General features: G+C 35.0%; 1 protein-coding gene across 1 annotated transcript in view; it reads left to right on the top strand.

Moving 5' to 3' along the window:
* Nucleotides 1–209: 209 nt before the first annotated feature.
* The window catches only part of Smp_157720 (hypothetical protein), a gene marked incomplete at both ends in the record, with an annotated part of 19,098 nt that continues 2,652 nt past the window's right edge, over nucleotides 210–16,655 (top strand). The window contains 9 exons of the mRNA XM_018789478.1: nucleotides 210–270; nucleotides 416–1,480; nucleotides 2,676–2,948; nucleotides 5,874–6,215; nucleotides 7,731–8,095; nucleotides 8,935–9,231; nucleotides 12,098–12,442; nucleotides 13,547–13,805; nucleotides 15,185–15,478. Coding sequence (XP_018654917.1) covers nucleotides 210–270; nucleotides 416–1,480; nucleotides 2,676–2,948; nucleotides 5,874–6,215; nucleotides 7,731–8,095; nucleotides 8,935–9,231; nucleotides 12,098–12,442; nucleotides 13,547–13,805; nucleotides 15,185–15,478 — 3,301 coding nt within the window. The remainder of the gene's footprint in view (nucleotides 271–415; nucleotides 1,481–2,675; nucleotides 2,949–5,873; nucleotides 6,216–7,730; nucleotides 8,096–8,934; nucleotides 9,232–12,097; nucleotides 12,443–13,546; nucleotides 13,806–15,184; nucleotides 15,479–16,655) is intronic.

Here is a 16,655-nt window from a genome sequence, read left to right as displayed (position 1 = left end):
ATACTACTGAAGTCGATTAATATCCGAAAAATACTATGCAGGATTTATGTGTATACATATATTAGTAAGTGATCGGAAGCTTTGTTCATAATCTTTCCTATTATTTATCGTTTCAGATGTATTTATAATCGTTTATGTCGCCATGCGACTACGCATAAGTCATTTGCTTTAAGTCGTGAAATCTTACATTTCCGAACAATCAAGTAAAGATGTTTCCATGTGCATCTCATTCTAATGATGAACCAAAGATCGATAGTGGATCTTTTGACAGTAAGTTCTGTAAATAATTCCTACAAATAAACCTAGATAAGACGTATTGGCTTCAGAGCTCGACATACTCAGAACCAAAGCTTATTGTCCATACTAACGGTAGAACTTTTTGTTTATGATATTACTACTATTTTCTTATCTATAGAAGCAGCAAATATTGAAAAGGAAAGAGGATCGAAATCAGTTAAACGCCCATCTTCTTCTAAAAACTATAAATTAGAAAAGAAACAGAAAGTCACATCAACCGCCATATTTTTAGAAGACATTCCTGGACTAGATATTAATGATGCATACAGAATTGATAGATCTTGTAACAGAGAAATTTATAAACATGGTTGTATTTACGAAAAGCATGTGTCACAATTTAAACAGAAGAGTAAAACGAAAATATTGGGATTCAAAGATTTATATTTGTATGATCTCTTGGGCTGTGAAGTAAAACGTAAACGTGGACTCACAAAAAAATCACGATATTTTAGTAAGTCAAGCAGGGCAATCACTCAAAGTCCTAGCACCGTTATCAAATCATCTGATAAAAGTGACATGTCAACAGATTTAATTCGTTTTCCTGATGATCTTAGTACTTGTGTATCAACAACGGGAATGAAAAACAATGATATTTTAAATCTTTGCGAAGAACTTAACCGTCGGGTCTACGATCGACCAGGTGATTTGATTTCGTGGCTCAATTTAATTGATTTGCAAGACAAAGGAGCCTCTTTTCTACATATTACAAGTACTGGTTTTGAACAGAAACAGTTATGTTCCGACTTTAAATTTTCTAAAAGTGACAGACTTATTATATTGAGGAAGCAGTTATCAATGGCTGATCGAGCTCTTACGGCTAATCCTGGTAATTTAACACTAAAGTTATTCATAATTAAAACAAACGAACTGGTGGCTGAACTTGAAGCTCATGGTGCCTTAGAATCTTCATCTAACAAGGAAGTCTGTCAGGCAGATCAAATTAATCGGGATTGGGCTCAGCTCGTATTCACTTATCCCCAACTTGTACCCATGTGGCGTGGGTATACGGCCCATCTTATGGGTCGGCATTCATCATTAACTACTGTAAATCAAGGAATTGGAAATGGGGTATTTTCACGCATTGATGGTGTTTATAAGAGAGGTCTATCAACACTATCAGGTATAATATCTGGAAGAATATTATCACATAGACCACAACCGGATACTGTAGAGAGAACAATCGGTAATATTTCTTTTCGTAAACTTTTTGTTTTTGAATTAAATAGAGCCCCCTACCTAGTCAGTTAACTAATTGGTGAAAATAAGTAACTAAATGCGATTCCCTGTGCTCAGGTTTAAGATACACATCTTATGTAATGAATAATGATACTAATCGAATACCTGAAAGGAGATACGTGCTGACGGGTGCAAGTTTGCCCACCGTTTGTTAAAAACCAAATCCTTAAACCACTAAACTATAGATACATAAAATCTGTGTGAACCCCTCTAAAGTCCAGTTACTAGTGTTTCGATTGTAGTTGAATCAAACATCTGCATTTATATCATTGCCATGCTTTTTTATTCCACATTTCCTTCTCGACTCACGTCCTCTTTATCTAATATTTTATACTACGACCGATACGGAAGCTAATTGTACTAATCTGGGATTTGTCTTGATAATTTTTCTCCTTGTACTCATATGTTATGACAACTTTATCCGTGGTAAATATGTACCAGGTTCTACGTTGCATATAAGTGACTGACTATTCTTATCAATAATCATTTGCTCATAACTTGTTTGGAGTTTTAATTAAACTTCAAGTAATACATATATCCCTTAAATGTAAAGATCTTATAAATTTTCAAAAACTTAACCTGAGATAAATATGTATAAGTGACTGGAAAATGTCCAGCATTGTGAAGAATACATTGCTACTTGAAAATCAAACCGAGTTGGATTATTGTCGCAACAAACCATTCATTATGTTCTGATTTTATAGTTCTACAAGAAAATAGAGTAACTGGTATTGTATTTCTTTAGTCTCTGATAATAAGTACTTACCTATTGACCTTTTGCTTCCTTTAAATCATTGTGTTCATCTGAAATATTTGTTTTGGAATTAAGTTTTTTACAACTCCGATGGATGTCTGCATTCTACTATTTTTTTGTCTCACTATAACAATTTGTTCTTGTGATTTATTGACAGATGAATTAGTAAAAAACCTCATAAAAATAAGCTGTATTTTTGAAATTGTTACTGACCACTAAGACATATCATGAATATTTACAACAGAATAAAATTGAGTAAATTATCCTTTAACACATCGCTTAGGGCTATAAGCATTTACTCTTGCCATTTTTCTTATATGTATACCTATTTAGTACCACAAATAATATATTCAATGATATTCTTTCTTCATTCGTTAACATAAATTAGACTACCTGGCTGATTATTGTCATTGGTTAGCTCAAGCAGGACATTCAGAACGAGCTTTAGCAGTATGGCAAGCTGTTATTGAATTCAATTGTTTTCGACCTACAGAAATTGAACAAAGTTCATTCGAGCAACGGATTCTAGAAATGGAATTATTTTGGTCAAGTGGCACGCCTAGATTTGGTCAACCTGGTTCACAACATTGGAATGGATGGTTTAAAACTCGAAATAAACGACAAGATAAATCACAACTAAAAGAATCGAAATTATCTAAAAGTCATAAGAAAAATCAAACTATTTCACCAATTATTTCTGAAATAACTTCAGACATGTCAGTTGAAGAACTACATTCAAAGTGGACTAGTGTAGCTGGGAAATTAACCGGTTTGTTGTGATGAATAATATGCTGTATTTTTGTAGATTTTGAAAGTTATTTCTAAAATGATATACTAATTAATCAGAGTTTCCGTCTACCCTTCAAATGCAAACTTTAATTGCCGAAATCTCACACTTGCTTTTTGATCAATCCGTTATTCAAATTTTGTACTGACCATCGAATAATTCAAGTTAACTTACATTATTTACAAACTTCAAGAATCCGTAACTTGACAGCTATTTAACTTCACACTCAATACTATCATATGTTCATGTAAAGAAAATCGATAAAGTAACTTCACCAACAAAATAAAATGTTTATTAGTTGAATGCAGTTAACAGATTCCTTCTTGAGATACAACTTAGTTCTAGGTAGTTTTCGTTAAACTGAGATCAGTTAAAATAAAACTCAAAAATCGAAGAGTATTGAGCGACTGTTTCATCTTACTTTAGGGTTGTTTGCGATAACGTTGATGCATTCACTCTGTTTTCCTTTAGAACTTGAGTTCAAAGTCATTGTATACTTCTTATTTCACTAGAGAATTCTCTATTCTCGAATCATATTCCCTATGTCTATTTTTTTCTACGAACACTGATACTGTCACTAATTCTACTGCTCTGAGGTTTTTTTGATAATTTCATCGTGCTGTGCTTATACAGTGTGGTAACTTGAACCGATGAACATATCCATTACGCCCTATGCTTTATTCATGCCTGACTGGTTTATGCAATCGAATCTATGGCTACCACGTGTGCTTTTGCGAATAGTGCCTTTAAACTATTGCGTCGAAAGCGCTCTCCAGTGTTCCCTGTTTTTCAACAATTCTTCAGCTGATTTTAGTCTGTGACGTAAATTGTATTTTAATTCAACAAGTCCTCGCCAATTATTTCAGTATACAACCTATTTGTACATATATTGATCCCTTTTTTCATGGTTTGGGCTTACGATTTATGTTATCTTCAAATCATGAAATTTCATTACTAAAATCTTATTTACTTTGATATCACTTCATTAGTCGCACAAAATCGAATGCTTTGTAAACAATAAACGGAATTGTTATCAAAAGAAAAAGCGGTATCAAAGTCCAATTTGCTTTTTGTCGTACATATACTAAAAACATAAGCGATATAGTCATAAATTTATATCTTAATATATATCTATCTTAGTAAGCTGATGAGAATAACAACGTTGTCTAACACTCAGAAACACATCCATCAAACGAATCGGAGATAAAATATGTACTGTCTGATTCACTGTATAACCAACATTTTCATCCTTCAGTTGTTATCTATCGGTCTACATTTTCTAATTCTATTCAGTTCTGTTTCTAACATAAAAATCCTTCAATGTTGTCTATGGGTAATTGCCTAACTCCTCCTATGGTTGACTGCATAGCTCGTTTTAATAGTAATAACACTAATAATGATAGATTTTACCTAACAAATATAAATGTACGCTCTTGGTTTTCAACCATGCTGTTTCTGTACGGGTTAGTCATAATACTCATCTGCCTGAACCGAAGTAGGTGGGGATGGGTTCGAACCCACTATCTACTAGTTAGAATCTGATTAGTTTAATCGCTTATAATCAAATTAATTATCATCATCAGTCAATCAACTCATTCGCTAGGTACTTAAGAATAAGCTACACTCTAACCATGAGGGCTTGTGGTACTATGGTGTGTGCTACTGATGTCGACAGATATAAGTAGTATGTATCATCAATGGAAAGTGTAGTGCATGGTGGCAGAAGGTTAAGAAGATCTGAGAAAAAAGAACGAGAACAGAGAATGATTGCTGTGGAGGCGAAGAAACGATGAAGTCTGAGACGATTGATTGACATTTTGTAAATGAAGTATTTAATATATGGTTCTCAGATTTTAGTAAGACGTTTTGAAATTTGTGTGTTCAAATACACTCCATTATTCCCACTTGTGTTCTCGTTCACTACAATACTACTCGGTTGTGCAAACCGAAGTATAGCTGATATTAATCCTGGAACTTAGTGACTGAAAGTTGAGAATCTTAGCCACTAATCAACTAGCCATTACTGACTGCCGTAACTGGAGTAAATTCACCTTAATGGGAACTGTCTTCAGCATACATAAATCTCTACAAACTATCCAACAACGTTTACATAATTATTTGTGCTCTTGAAAACTTTTGTAGTTAGTTGTTACTTGGCTTGTGATGACACGTTTCAGTACTGACGTTTTTGTAAGTAGCTAGTTCCCGTTAGATTTGTATGTATTTATTTATATTTACAACACTGTACTTATTATTAACCTTACGTAAAACAAATTTATCAATAGTCCTCTAAAGGCGATTTCTTTCAAATAACGAAATAAACTGCTTCACTAGTATATTAGTATATCGATTAGTTAGTTCCCTACTAATTTGTTGTTACTGTATAAAAATGTAACTTCTGAGTACTTGAACATATATGGTTATATCAATATAGTAGTCTAAAGCTACGATTCATAAGGGAATCAAGTGTGACATCTTGGTAACGATGACTATCAAATCCCGCCTCTAGATGTTAATGATAATTTAAATTGGCATATGTTCTTGCTACTTTCAGCATAACGAAAAGTTCATAAACTCTCAACTTTTAGAGTCTTATATAGTATGCTAACACGATTGATTGTTTATTTTTCTGTTTAGCTATTGCTAGCACTTGTGAAGACGCATTGATTAGTTGTTCAGGAGAAGGTATTCCTGATGAATCCTATGAAAATACAGGTCCAGATGTTGTTCCATCCATTCTTTCGTCAGAAGTTGCAGCTGATCAATGGGTTCGTCGTGGAAGCATCCCTTCACTTGCAGGCCATGGTTCATTTGGAAAGAGTCGAGCCATCTTATATCGTCGTGGAAAAGCTTGGGTTGGTCTAGAACGTGCTCGCGAAGCAGTTGGCTGGTTACCTTCAGATGTATTAAACGCTCAAGATCAAAAGGACATAGAAGAGGAAGATCCTGAAAGATTAGTTTTATTTGATGATATTAAACCATGCTTAATAGATTTATGGAAATTTGAAGAAAAGTCTACAGCTGATACTCCTCAAAGTCGAGCTCGTAGAGCATTATTTCAACAGCGCTTATTTTTATTATGTTTAGAGTTTCTTGGAGCATATGATCGTGATATAGCTAAATCTCATCACTTTCCTATGGGTAGGATTTTAGACGATAGTCTATTTATATTACATTTCGTCTTTGTCTTATATTAGTATTTACTTTTATGACATCGCTTTTTATTTTGATGATTCAACTACTTGACATTTAAAAACTCCTCATACCTTAGTAGCACAGCATCATGTTGTCACACTTTTGGAAAAAATGAACCATTCCAATATTAACCTAAATATCGATTAACATAATGATTTGAGTAGTTTAAACATTCTGATTAAGTTATAGAACAAAACATTAAATCTGAGCAATGAAGCCTTTTTTTACCTATATCATTTATAAAGCTATAGTTACGTTTAAGTATCACACTTACTTGACAAAAATCCGGAAAAAATATTCAGAATTCAAAAATTATTGTGAATAGAATCCAACATTTGATCATAGTGAAAGTTATGTTGTAATACGATAAGTAGTATTTATAATGTAATCAGGGAATGACAATAGCAAATTGAATGATTTAACTAGAATTTTATTTATTTATTTAAACACATAAATATCGGTACAAAGGGGCACCATATATATATATGCGCCGCACAAATCTCATTTGATTTGTGTGAGGGCTGTGATACTGCTCAGGTGCCCAAACTGAAGCAGGTGGTTTTCTTAGGGGGCCGCACCCGGAGCCTTTGATCTAAAAGTCTGATCCACAAGGCAGTGGAGCATCGTGAGGGGATGCAGTCCCATGGTAGCCGGTGACCGACGATCGGTTCATACGTCATTTGTTCTCTCAGGATACTGGAGCCCATGTGCACCATCGGTTTGATATCAGGGTTTTCCAACTCCTCCAGGTGAACTTTCCGTGTCCATCAACCCGGTTAAAGCTTCGGACATTCTCTATTCGTTCTCTCTATTTCGTGGAGAACACCCTCGTCACGAGAAGGCAGTGAGTAAGACTTACCTGACAATGGCTATATACGCATGGCCATATGAGAGCATTTCGAGAGGAAGAGTGGACTCTCCCCACTCGTGGCCGTACCAGTGCATTTGGGTATGAATGAATGAGATGTAAACACAAAATAAAAATCGTAGAGAATATGTTTTGTTTTAGATAAAATCTAAACAAATTATGACAATAATTGTTAAAGAGGATAATCGGTGTTTGTTTTCATCACATTCATTACAAAACTAAACAAATGAACAAATTTCTCTTAAATATACAATTTATTGTTTAAAATTTTTTCTGAATAATGGTCGAAGTTGAATTGAAAAAGTATGACAACAAATAAACAAGTGATTACTATCGGTATGGAGATATGTGGAGATCGTAGTATTTTCACAGGCACTGGACGGCTTCCAGGTTTTTAATGGGGGTCTAACTTAGATCGAATCGTGAATTCAACTGTGAAAAACAAGCGATTGTATATTGTTGTCTGAATACTTATCTTTATTCGTAGCAGTATATTAATTATCTCCTAAAATTGTACTTTATGAACATTTAACAGATTACACATATCTGACTAAATTGTGTGCATTTTTCCTTCTTCATTTCTCTACCATTAGACATTCGTCTTGTACATGATTTAGCATCTGTAGGTAGCATTCAACGTCAAGGTTTAACACCATTTCCATCACAATCATGGATGTCGAGTAATATAGACACTACACACAATCGAGCTAATAATAATGATGGTAACAATAAAGGTCAATTGAATACGCCATCACAATTGGCTAATGAACATCAAGATGTTTGGGCACAAGCCCATCGCTGTTTTATTGATGCTGCACTTACTCAAATGAATTTAATTCCATCATGGTGGCCTACTGAACTTAAGGAAAATTGGCGTACAACATTGAGTAAACTACGTTTTACATTGGCATCTGAACGACTTTCCAATGCTATTCAAACACATCTAGTTAATGTTAAGGTAGGTAGTGAACTAATGATAGTTTTTTACTTAACTAGTATTATACTACTTATAGTGCTAATTCTTAGAAATTTGATGTTCTGTAACTCAACTCGTCTATTAACCTTTTCAACGTGTAAAAACATTACTTAAGTGGTACTATAAAATTCTGCAACATATTCTACACGTTCTTCCAAATGTCTTTTACTGTTTTCTTTGCATCTATAAATTAATAAAAGTTGTATCCAACATTATGATTAGGATAGGCAGGACGATATCATGTTTATTGCGCCCTTGCTCTGAATCCTACTGATGAAGTTGGGATGTATTTGCTGGTCTGAGTGAATCGACATTGAACCCAGTATGCTTTGCTGTTAGGTAGTTGAAAGCCATTTGCAAACCGAATATTTCAGTCGTGAAGTTGGTTGATGCTGGTCCGAGTTCCACTAGGAACATCAGTTCCTTCAATATTCCAAGTACGCCTTGTTAGCGAATGCCAACTAACATGAAGTATAGGTTCATGGCTTCCCGTTGACTACCTGGAACCACCTTGGGCTTCTGTTGTCATGCAGAATCAAAGTAGATAGTACACAATTACTTTCCGACGCTGCAGACAAACTATCAGACTTTATAGTTTAATCTTATGTTTTGATCTGAAAATTATGAGATTTCCTGCACCGGATTTCAGCTGATGTATCACGGTAGGGTAAAAAGTGACTTCACATTCGTAATATATCAATCCAGGTTCATCATTATATTAAAGTAATTGCCTTTTTTCCCAACATTTCAACTTACCGTCATATATATATATATATATATATATATATATATATATATATATATATTCCGTTTCTCTTTAGACTGCCATATCCATTTGGCGCAACTGTGGTCGGGCAATCATATCCGAGGGTAAAAACCAAAAAGATTTAAACTTATGGCGTTCCTACGCTAAAGGTTTCTGGCAAATAAGTCATGATTTACTTGTAACCTCGACGTGTCAAGATGCTGCAATTCCAATTCAAGAATCAAGACGCATATTTGATTCCGCCTTAAGCATGTATCCTATACCGGAAGATTTTGGACCACCAATTGATGATATGGATAAGTTGGTTGAATTTTATCAAACTGTATATACTCCTAGGTTAAAACTTCTACAGGTATATCTAGTTGTTTGAGTAAAAAAATTGTTTAATTCAATTTAGATATTATTTTTGTACCTTGTAAAAGTGTGTTGCATTATATGAAAATCATGTATCTATTGTCTGGGGATATTGTAACGAACTTCACCGACTAGGTTATCGGATGTCCATACACCACGTATATATATATATATATATATATATATATATATATATATATATATATATATATATATATTCAAACTTGTTAGTTTTAATCTAATAATTTTGTTCACTAGTTAAATCCTACACATTACAAGATATTTCTTTATTATTTATTTATTTAATCACATACATATTGGTACAAAGGGCACCGGATACATATGCGCCACACAAAACAATGAGAATAGGAGGGGAAAGGGTGAAGATGCGTATATATAGAAGAAGGAAAAAAGAGAGAAGAGTAATGGTGGGGGGAACTGAAATGTACAACCAGAAGAGCTCTTCCAGTTAAGAAAGTCATATCCACTGTTTATGAAGAGAGTAAAAGAAGGTTACAGCAGGCTCGCCACTGGCTTCTATTCTGAGCCATATCTGATAACGTCTCTAGCCACTGTGTTGCACCATCTCTCGGACCCCAGCCAGGGAGTCGTGAAGGACTAACAGAAGCCAGCCCTTTGCAGCTTCCTTTCATACCACGACACCATGTCATACACTGACCTCCTCTTCGCTTTTTCCAACCAGTCCCAGAGTCGGCAAATAATGCACGACGTGGAATTCTCTGGGACAACATTCGTAAAACATGTCCAAGCCATCGAAGTCAATGTTTCAAGATGGTGACACTGATTGATTTATCGTCTCTGCGCCCGAACGCACGATGCCGAACCTCTGCATTACTAACATGGTGTTGCCACTGGATGTCAGCAATCCTTCGGAGACATTGATGACCAAACACAGAGAGACGTCTAAATCCTCAACTCGGAGAGGCCAGGTTTCACAAGCATAGAGCAGAACTGCTCTCACCGACGCGTTGTAGATCCGACCTTTTACAGCCAGACTAACATCACGAAGGCGCCAAAGATGGCCCAGATTGGCATAAGCCGCTCTGGCTTTCATTATACGTGCATCAATCTCATCACTCACGCCACCACCAGCACTTATATAGCTACCTAGATACACGAACTTCTCGACTACTTCAATCTGCTCACCATCTAGGGTGAGTGCAAGATGAGAATCCTGCCAGTCTTGTAGGAGTACCTTGCACTTGGAGGGTGCAAAGCACATGCCGTACCTGCGGACACTGATTGCCAACTGATTAAGTGCGGATTTCATGCCTTGGGCATTATCGCACAGTAAGACAATATCATCCGCATACTCAAGGTCGAGAAGTCGTTCTCCAGGCAGCAGATCCACACCGCCATTACTTACATCCATCAGAGCTGTTTCTAGGATGTCGTCGATGGCAAAGTTGAAGAGGAATGGTGAGATTGGGCAACCCTGCCTAACCCCGCTGCTCGAATGGAAAAAGGGAGAAAGGTGGTTGTATGCCCTCACTCTGCCTGAGGTGTTCGTATACAGGGCCTTTAATATGTTAATGAACTTCTCAGGCACACCCTTCTTCAATAGACAATCCCAGAGAACAGTCCTGTCCAACGAATCGAAGGCCGCCCTGATATCAAGAAACACTACGATTGTTGGCCTGCGATAAGTATGACGGTGTTCTAACATTTGGCGGAGGGTGAAGATGTGATCAATGCATCCTCGACCAGAACGAAAACCAGCCTGCTCCTCGCGAGTCAATCGTTCTCGGGTTTTAAACAACCTACGAAGAATGACAGAAGCCAATAGTTTGGACGCAATCGGAAGTAGACTTATCCCCCGATAGTTGTTACAGGAACAACGTGAACCCTTTTTAAAGATAGGGACGACTATCGACTCATTCCATGATGTTGGAACACTTTCTTCCTCCCAAACCTTTGCAAACAACACAGTCAATTCCTTAGTCAGAAAGTCACCACCATCTTTAAAAAGAGCCGGAGGTAAGTCATCTGGGCCTGGTGATTTGTAGCGTTTCAAGAGTTGGAGTTCCTTGCGGACTTCCGCCTCGTTTGGTGGATCAGTCGTCACCGGCCATAGGGGGCAGGAAAAACTGGTTGATGTTGCCGGAGCAGCAGGCCAGTTGAACTGCCCTTCGAAAAATTCCGCCCATCGTCCAAGACGTTGAGAGATATTAGTGATTGGCATAGATATTTCTTTAGATTTCAGAATACATATTTTACAGTCACATTTATTCAATTTGAGATTACGATTACCACGTTGTTCAATTTACTGTAATATTTAAATGCACAATGAAGCTATAGCTCAATATTTTGAGTGATTATATCTTAGATTCAGATTCTGTTTTGGTTTGATCAGATAGGTATTTTCACCAATTGATTACCAAAACCTGATTAAATGCCAACTTACAATACATTTAACATTCTAGTGACTTGACTTACTAACTACTTTTGAAAGTACACTATTCTAGAGTTGAAGTATCTCATAATATAGTTCTTATCAGTTTTAAGTTTCGAAAATCCGAGTATATGTATCTTAATTTTTAAATATCATCCAATGCATATTTTTTAAAATGTATCTTTACATTTTATGGGTTTGATTTTATTTGACTGTAATTTCACCACTGCTTTCACTTTTCAAGTTAAATTGTTTGTATTATTCTTATTATGCACTGGTACATTTATGATCAATTCTACTATTCTCTTGTGTTAATTTAGTATCCAGTTTAGTTAGTCAATTTAAAATTATAAATTCTCTTTCCTTTTTGTTTGTTTTATTACGTCACTTTTTATCCTGCTGTCTCTGCTGTTATGCAATTACTTAACACCCTGAAAAACAAAATTATCAGGATTATATTGATTTAGAAATGGATGTATGCCCTGGATCAGGTAGCTGTCAAAAAGGATTCAATGAAGAAAATCGTGTATTATATTTACTAACATATACTGCAATTGGTGGTGTTTACCATTCATATGAACAACAATCTACCAATGAAATATTACCATCAATTATTGTGAAGACTAATTATCGTTTTGGTAAGCGTATTGAAGCTATATGGACAACATTGGTTGGATTACCAGAGGATTTAACTACTCAAATTAATAATCAAGCGTTTTTAGATGGTCTACTTGGTACTGTCCCTATTATATGCTATTTAAATTTAATGTTTGATCTTTTAACAACAGATGAAAAGGTAAACAAGATAGTTAGTGATGTTTTATGAGTGTTTTTTCCCAAAAAGCTTGAAAAAGTCTATTTAATGTTTGAATTATAACAACATGAAACAACTACGTTTGCTGTCACCCACAATATAATGGATTTCATGCCTCATTACTAATACTGATCTACATATATGTTTTCACCTATAAACTTCTGAAGATTAGAGTAATGTTCTCACTCAACTATCTAAGGACTTTAGTTCGAATAAACGTTTAGAAAAATTAGTTACACATGAAGTCTTACAGCCTTATCTATCTATTCATCATCTGTATACATTACTTTCACCTAACCTAAGCGTTATTATTTTAAGTGTTCCTCTTTACTTACTTCAAGGCATCCGTAGTTGAACCTAACAAGGACGCGTTCATCTCGTCTTTCTTTGTTTTATGTTCACAAAGTAGTAGATAGCAAACTGCTGCGTAATATACTCAAAGATTTGATAGGTATATGGATATCTTAGCTACCTTACAGGAGAACTAGACGCCCTTTTTGTGTCCATAACGAGACAATAATATCTGTCAATTGATGAAGTATGATGCAACTTCACCAGATGAATACATTTGAACTTGCATAGTCTGTTTTTTTTTAAATAAAACATCTATGTTTGCTTATTTTTAAGATATGAATCAAATGAAGTGTTTTATAAAAGTCTAATATAACTAATGGTTTGAAAAATGTTATAGGTGTGTTAAATGCTATTAAGAAGCATTTCATTCGCGTACAATAAGTGTGAATAATAATCTCTAGGAGGTATACTGTACAAGGATAATTTGATGAAGAAAAGAAATTTAAGAACATTCAGAAATGTGAGCTTATCTAACTATATCTTCTTGTTAACACTGGTTACCGGTCGGGTGGTTTTGATGGGTAAGCGTTTGTTATAAGACCTGAAGATTCTGAGGTTTTAGGTGCGCACTACTGAAAAACTCCGTACTAGGGCCAAAAAAGCTATTCAGTGTTCCCTGGTTTTCAACGGCACCCCATCTGAAATCAATCTGTCAATAATATAACCTACGTATAATTTTACTTAACTAATCATTAGGCCTAATCAAACTGTTTTTTTATTATTATTTTCCAGGCTTTAGACTCATCACTTGCTAGTCTATTGCCTATTCTTGGACGAATTGATAGATTATGTAGTAAATTTCTATCAATCAATTCAGATGAATCTTATCCTCTTGGTTCAAAATCAAATAGTCGTTGGTCAGAAAATATTAATTCATCTGATGGTAATAATGATGATTTAATCCCAGCACCATTACAAAATCGAATTTGTACTAATAAATTTATTAATTTAACAATTGGTGGTTTATCTGCATTCTGTGCTCTACGTCAACGTAATCGACGTCCACTTTTAAATTATTTATTTCAACTAATAATAAAACATAATAAATATCATTCAAATGATATACTAATGGATTTAATGTTTCCATCACAATTAAGTTATCTTCTTCCATCAAGAATTTCATTAGATCAAAGGTATCAATACTAATTATTATTTTTATTATTATTTCTTGTATCACATCTTTTTTTGTCTTTGAAATGTTATTATGAACTTAACTAGTTCCTTTATAAACAATTTCTACTGTATGTTAACTTTAGTGCATGGAATCATTGAAAATTAATGAGTAACTGGTTAGATGCTTTAGTTCAACTCCATACCATTGTTAAAAGCTCATTTTCTATCTTTTTGCGAAGTTATACTATTTGGGACATACATAATCACTATGACAGAAATACTGTATTTTGATTTCATTAAAATATCATATTGTGATAGAAGGTATAAAACTCTATTTTAAAACTGTACAGAAATATGAAAACACTAGGAATTATTCTTGCATTTTAATTTAAAACTAGTCGGTTTAATAAGAATTAAATAGTATTCTACTCACAAATAACTCTTACTGAATTGTGATCTAGAGCCTTACTTCATGATTTACTTTGGTTTGATCTATTGAATAGTATCATTTAATTGTGATAGAAAAAAGCTTGCCCTTGGCATAACTGAATTACAATAACACTTTTGAGTATGATTACAAATCTTATTTTTTCGAATAATTTATAGCCCTGGTTTACGTGTTTCTGGCTCTATTACCTGTACCATAATGTACTACTATTATTACTACTGCTAAGTAGACTCATTATTTTTCAGTTATTAGATGTTTGTTCATCTGTTTTGTAAATAATCATGACGTACTTGTAACATATTTTATTAACCTAACTACATAGTGAAATTCTCGATAGATTTATGGGACAGTGACCCTAAACAATCATTTTTCTAATCATTTAGTCATTAGTATTACTTTAATTTATTTCACTTCGAATAACCAAACAGAATCTCTATTATTAACTCTGATATAATAGGCGTGTTTGATAATTGCGTTAGAACCATCTGTACTTGATTATCCTGGTCAATTTATATGAATATTTTTAAAATAGTTGTAAAGTTATTGATTTTCTTCGTGAAATCGAGAATTACCTGTTATTATATTGTCTACTTCTTGAAGTCGCTGTTCAGATGAAATATAACTATTTCAATGTATATCTATGTGTATGTGTTAACCTTCTAAAGTAGGTTAAAAAAAACCCTCTTATTTTCTAATGTGACTCATTGTGTTTTCGAATTTGTTTTATTTTACATTTTTAAATAGAAAATTACCCTTATCTCTGATGAATGCGTCTTCATGTCACGGTCTATTACCACCATTATTCTTAGCTTCTTTAATTCATCAATTAAATCATTTAAGACAAAATGTAGCAAAGTTAGCCTCTCAATCTATTATTCAACAAACACTGAATAGTATATCACGTTCAAATATTCGACAAAATCAACAACAAGATATTAATTTTTTTGAAGGATCAATTGGTGCAGAAGTCAATAGTCTTATTGGTCACCAGTTAGAATTATGTTCTGCTTGTTTACCAAGTGTTTTAGATTTATTCGTTTTAAGTTTAGAATTAGAACGATGGACGAGTTTAATTGCCGGTGTTGCTTGTGATTATGGTGATGGTAGGTACTAAACATTAGTTTCTATGTATTTGTTCTATGTATTTGTTTTAATTTTCTGTTTCTCAAATTGTATTTAATACATTTTTGTATTAGTTGTTTGGATCGGTCGATACTGATGCTATCGTTCGTACCATTCTTATCTACTACATAGTACTTAGGTTCGCGTTGAAGAACTTTGAAGGGTCCTTCGTATGCTGATTCGAGAGGTCGTCGATGTGAGTCTCGACGAATGAAGACGTGTGTACTATGTCGTAATTCGGGTTGAACGAAAACATCAGTTGATTGAGGTCGAGTGTGAGCAGGTTTAACTGAACGCATAGCGTTTGTAAGCCTACTCGTGTAAGAGTTTAGATCCATGTTCAATGAAGAAGCTGAAGGATCCACGAATTCTCCTGGGAGTCGGAGTGTCGTTCCGTAAACGAGTTGAGATGCCGTGTATCCAATGTCAGCTTTCACTGCATTGCGAATACCTAGCAAGACGAGTGGAAGAGCATCTGTCCACTGTGAAACGTTTGAAGCTGATAATGAAGCTTTTAGTTGTCGATGAAAACGTTCTACCAACCCGTTCGCTTGTGGGTGGTAGGTGGTTGTTCGGAAGCAAGTGATTCCTAATAGTGAGGTCAGACAACGGAAAAGTCCAGATTCGAACTGGCGTCCGCGGTCTGTAGTGATGGTTGAAGGGCAACCGAAATTTGCTACCCATCGTTCGACGAAAGCGCCGGCCACGGTTTCGGTAGTAATGTCCTTAATCGGTACTGCTTCTGGCCATCGAGTAAAACGGTCTACGCATGTTAGGAGATAGGAGTATCCGTTCGAGTCGGGTAAGGGTCCTACCAAATCTAGATGGACGTGGTCGAAACGAGCGTCAGGGGTTTTGAAAGAGCCTAAGGGACATTTGTTGTGTCTTATGACCTTAGATTTCTGACAGCTAACACAGGAGCGTGCCCACTCCCTAACGTCTTTCGCTGACTGTTCATGTGAAGAGTTGGTTTGCTGGTTAACCGAATTCATTCATACTGGTGGTTGGTTTTCACTGTTCTCAAGGGTCATTGTCACTGGAGCATTAAAAGGCATGTCTCCATTGATAAAAGTAATGAATTCGACTGTCGTGTAATCGAAATGAGTCAACTTTGATTTGCGCAATCAATGATCGAAATAATCATACATGTGTTGTGAA

This window comes from Schistosoma mansoni, chromosome W (assembly GCF_000237925.1).
Source record: "Schistosoma mansoni strain Puerto Rico chromosome W, complete genome".
Taxonomy (NCBI): domain Eukaryota; kingdom Metazoa; phylum Platyhelminthes; class Trematoda; order Strigeidida; family Schistosomatidae; genus Schistosoma; species Schistosoma mansoni.
This window is presented reverse-complemented; position numbering and strand designations above follow the sequence as displayed.